The 5,327-nt window shown below is 32.4% G+C and overlaps 1 protein-coding gene across 1 annotated transcript; it reads left to right on the forward strand.

Moving 5' to 3' along the window:
- Positions 1–2,580: 2,580 nt before the first annotated feature.
- Positions 2,581–4,189, forward strand: LOC137808708 (UDP-glycosyltransferase 91A1). The gene has a single exon (XM_068609967.2). The coding sequence runs from the start codon at positions 2,683–2,685 to the stop codon at positions 4,078–4,080; it is 1,398 nt and encodes a 465-aa protein (XP_068466068.1). The 5' UTR covers positions 2,581–2,682; the 3' UTR covers positions 4,081–4,189.
- The last annotated feature ends 1,138 nt before the right edge of the window (positions 4,190–5,327 follow it).

Raw genomic sequence — 5,327 nt, forward strand, 5'->3', positions numbered from 1 at the left:
TATAATACTATTAGTAACATTTACGAGTGTTACGATCTATTATTTCTTTTCCGATTCTCTTACGAATTTGACTATATTGGTGACAAGATTCTTGACTTACATGAAATTGAATAAAACATGTGCACAACAATAAATTATTCATTATCAATATTTAAATAAAATATAAAATAAATAAAGACTTTTTAAATAAATTATTCTACTGGCAGAGGAATTTAATCATGTTTTTTTACTGTTAATATTTGTTTTGAAATTAAATGATATAAAAATATATTAAAATAATAGAATTGAAAGTTATAATGTTGTTATATAAAAAATATGGATTATCGTTATATATAACTTTTTTGTTTTACATATTCTTTTGCTATTAATAAAACTAAATATAAATTACATTTGTAGACCAACTATATTTGTACCTACCAACTATACTGTCGAGTTGATTAGGTGTTGAAAGTGTTGGTGAAGGTTAGGTGAATTTATTCAATTTAGGCTTAAATTACAGCAAATTCTGATTCTAACCCAAACTATTTTCTTAAAAAAAAATTCTTTTTTATATTGTAAAAAACTTGAATTACAAACTATAACTATTTTAACCAAGAGTAATTAAAATTCCAAGAAAACGAAGAATTAGGTTGTGTAATGTTGCAACGAATTTAAGAATTAGCACTTGAATTCATCAATTGTAATCTTTATAAAAAATATAGTTTAACAATTCTTTGAGTTCTATAAATTTTGTGATGAGGTTAAAAATAAATATATAATAAAAAATAAATTTAAAATTAAATATAATATGAAAAAATATTAAAATAATAGTATTGGGAAATTATTTTTAATATTGAAATATTGAAAAATTATAAAATAAAAATGTTTTAATTATTTCTTTACTATCAAGAAAAATTATTTTATATACTTTTAAAAAATTACACAAGTAAAATTAGAAATAACTACCTACTTAAAACAAAATCAATAGAAAAGTTATAAAAATAAATATTTTGATAAATGGTATTATGAGCATATAATCATCGAAACAAAACCACACCCTTTGTGTCATTTCATGGTCTTATAGTGTAAGGATTGCTGGAATAACATTACTTATCACACTTCTATATGATGTTCACATTTTTCATGATATGATATATAGTGTGAGAGTCATAAGAATAACACCTCATAACATATTTTTACATAATCTTCCTATAATTTTACAGTTTTTTTTATGTCATCTTATTGTTTGATAGTGTAAGGATCGTCGAAATGATATCTCACTATCATGGATTTATATGATTTTCAAGTCATTCTTACTACATTTGATAATGCGAGACAAGTCAAAATAACACCCTTCTATTTTTGTCCTTCCTTTTAACTCATGATATAAACACTTTAATACAATAACATTTTAAAACTAACGATACTCAACAACACATTTACAGTTTTAATACGATTTCAGCGAAATCATTTTGTTGGAAACTCACGAGATGAATATAAGTTTTTCAAAATCGTATTTTAGATTGACAATAATGCATTGAATCGTATTTCTATATATGATTTACACAATTATGAAAATAAAATAAAAATTTGATCATTTACCGATATATTTTTAGGAAAATGATGGTTGTGTAGGAAGTGTAATGTGAATCACCACATATTCTATTAGGTCACCACATACTGTCATTCTCACTTTACACTGTTCTACACTCATGGATTCTAAAGAACTGATTTAACCCACTTTCTACCCACCTCATGCCCCTCCCCAACCAAGACGAACACTCACTTGATATTTTGAGAAAAAGTTTTCTTGATTTGTGCAGGAAGTGCAATGTGGGTCATCACATACTACAACTCTCTAAATTCAGTGAATTTTGTACTTACTTAACATTGTCCTACATTCTTGGCCTCTAGACACCTTATTTAACTTACTTTCTCCCTCCATCCCACCCCAAAAACAATACCTTAAGAAGATTTCTTTTTTGAAGAAAAAAAAACTAAAAAAACATGCATAGTTACACAAACTAAGTAAACACAAATATATACTTTTAACAATATATTAAAAAAAACAATTAATGCTGCATAAAAAAAACAAATAGTAAAAACTTAGACAACTATAGTCATGCTAGATTTAAACATAGAAGTACCTGTCAAATAACATGGATAACAGCACACAACATAAATATTTCACTTAATAAATAAATAAATAGAAAATATATTACCTTTCCTCGTTCTGAAGGTGGAAGGGGACGAAGAACGTCACTTGCAACAAGATCGTGAAGGAAAATGAAAGATGTACCCAAAACTTGTCGCAATAAAAGACAATGCGCACGACACTTACAACACGTGAATGAATGACAATGCCTAAGGCGCCCTAATATCTTAAACCCTAATTTTTTCCCTATCATCCTTAAAGAAAATTTTTAAAGTATTAAATGAGAACCTCACAAGTTAGTAAAATAATATTAACTTTGACACGTAAGACTTGAACGTGGAGCAACTGCGGTACTGGTTGTTGAACCATCATTTTCCTATTTTGAATGATTAGATACCTTCGTACTTTCCTTACAGAAATGCAATAAATTGTCTTTTTACTTTTTCTGTTAAAATGTAATTTCTAGTTCATTTGATCTCAATATATATCTACAACATATCTCTGGCATTGTGAAAAAGAAAGAAGAATCTCTCGCTGTCGCTGAGAAAATGGTTCAAGATAAGGAAAGTGTTCTACACATAGTGATGTTTCCATGGCTAGCCTTTGGACACATGATTCCAAACCTTGAGCTAGCCAAGCTCATTGCTGAGAAGGGCCACCGTGTGAGCTTCGTATCCACCCCACGAAACATAGACCGTCTCCCCAAACTGTCACCCACACTCATCAACTTCGTCAAGCTTCCACTGCCCAATGTCCAGAACCTTCCAGAAAACGCAGAGGCCACCACCGACGTCCCCTACGACGCCGTTCAATACCTGAAGAAAGCCTACGATGCTTTGGAACAACCCTTAACCCGTTTTCTCGAATCTTCCAAAGCCGATTGGCTTTTCTACGACTTCGTTCCCTTTTGGGCAGCTTCTGTGGCTTCCAAACTTGGCATCAAAACCGCCTTTTACAGCATTTTCACTCCACCCTTCCTGGGCTTCATAGGACCCCCTTCCTATCTCACAGACAACAATTCACCCCGTCATAAACCTGAAGAGTACATCGTTGTTCCTCCCTGGGTCACTTTTCCCACCACCGTCGCCTTCCGTTACTACGAGATCATGCGAATCGTCGACATTCTCTCCGACCAAAACAACAGCGGCTTTTCCGACACGTACCGCCACGGTGCCGGTATTCAGAACTGCGACATCGTTGTCGTTCGAGGCTGCACCGAGTTCGACGCGGAGTGGTTTCCTCTGCTGGAGAACATTTACGGGAAGCCAGTTCTCCCGGCAGGGCAGCTCCCCAGCACGGCGCCTGTCGGCAGCGAGGACAACGAGACGTGGCGGTGGATGAAGGAGTGGTTGGACAAGCAGGCGCGTGGGAGAGTCGTGTACGTGGCGTTCGGGAGCGAAGCGAAACCGACGCAAGAAGAAGTGACGGAGATAGCTTTGGGTTTGGAGAAATCGGAGCTTCCTTTTTTGTGGGTGTTGAGGGTTCAGCGCGGGCCGTCTGACCCAGATGTGCTGCGGTTGCCGGAAGGGTTCGAGGAGCGAACGAAGGCGCGTGGGGTTGTGTGCAGGAGTTGGGCGCCGCAGTTGAAGATATTGGAACACGTGGCGGTTGGTGGGTTCTTGACTCACTCCGGTTGGACCTCTGTGGTGGAGGGTATTCAGAACGAGAAAGCGTTGGTTCTGTTAACGTTCTTGTCAGATCAAGGGATAAATGCTCGAGTGTTGGAGGAGAAGAAGATGGGGTATTCTGTGCCCAGAGATGAAGAAGATGGATCGTTCTCGAGTGACTCGGTGGCTGAGTCGTTGAAACTGGTTGTGGTTGAAGAAGAGGGAAAGATCTACAGAGAAAGAATTAAAGAGATGAAGGATTTGTTTGTGAATGAAGACCGACAGAATAGGTATATCGATAATCTCATTCACAACCTTAAAACCTTCTCTAAACGTTAATCTTTCGTATCATTGTTCTTATGTCTCATTTATGCTAAGGTTTTGTTTTACCTGTCGTTTGTTGTTTGTAATGGAGAATAAAGAGACCAAAATATTTGCTTCTGCTAAATCACATCACAATATTTAACTTAGTACATTCCAAATTAAGTTCATTCAAAATCTAATTTGGATAAGTTAACCTTATTATAATTGACTCCATTCAATCTAATTTAAATTGAACAGGAAAATTTTTATTCCATTTTATCTCGTTAAATTCAATCTGAATTTTAGATTTAATATATTTTATTCGATTTAATTTACATTTAGATTGAATTTTGAAAAATTAATCGATAATTACTTCTACCATGTAGTAAGTAGGTTCACTGCCGTAATTCTTCTTGACAAATGTATAGTTACTAATTTTTTAACTTAAAATTGACTAATTACATATTATTACTATCTCATATTTTAATTTTTTTACCACTTAAACATTCGTTGTTAAACATGTAACATTGTTTTGTTTGAAAGATGAAGATAAACTTGATGGTAAAATGATGGCAAAACCGCATAAATGGTGATATTTTATCCTGAAATTATTAAAATGGACATAATTTTTTTTATTACGACAATATAGATAAGTCTTAAAAACACGTTTGAAACAAAATTTGAGAATATAGCGTGCATGTATAATATGATTTATGTGAGAAAAAAAAATTCAGAATAAAATTTCTTAAATAACTTTATTGGTGTGTATTCTGAAAAGAACTTTTTAAAGAAAAACAAATTAGATAAGACATTTTTGTCATTTCACTTATTTTCTTTTATCAAAATAGTCCAATTCATTTTGGACATTTTTGGAATGAAAAAACTTTAAAGCACTTATGCTTTGGATAAGACACAGAGTTAAGAGGTAATAAAGAGTTAAGAGGTGATAAATGCGTTGAAAAGTTCGTAAATCAAGAAATAAAATAATAATAAAATGTAAAAGTTGAGGCAAAGTACTTTTCTTTCTTCTCATATTTGCGAAAATTAATTTATAATATATATTTTATAATTATTAAAAATTTACATAATATTATTAAAGTATTAAATTTTTCGCACAATCATCACACTATATACAAAATTCAATAAATTTTTTTCATAAATTTATCCTAATATACCTTCAATCCAAACAACCTCATTTTTCTTTCAAATCACTCCAAATCCAATTCCTCAAATCTTTTTCTTAAAAAAAAAAATACTTATAAATATCATTTCAAAACTAAAAA

Source organism: Phaseolus vulgaris, chromosome 3, assembly GCF_051622355.1.
Source record: "Phaseolus vulgaris cultivar YP4 chromosome 3, ASM5162235v1, whole genome shotgun sequence".
Lineage (NCBI taxonomy): Eukaryota > Viridiplantae > Streptophyta > Magnoliopsida > Fabales > Fabaceae > Phaseolus > Phaseolus vulgaris.

Coding starts and splice junctions, on each gene's coding strand:
- LOC137808708 (XM_068609967.2), top strand. CDS start 2,683: ATGGTTCAAGATAAGGAAAGTGTTCTACACATAGTGATGTTTCCATGG.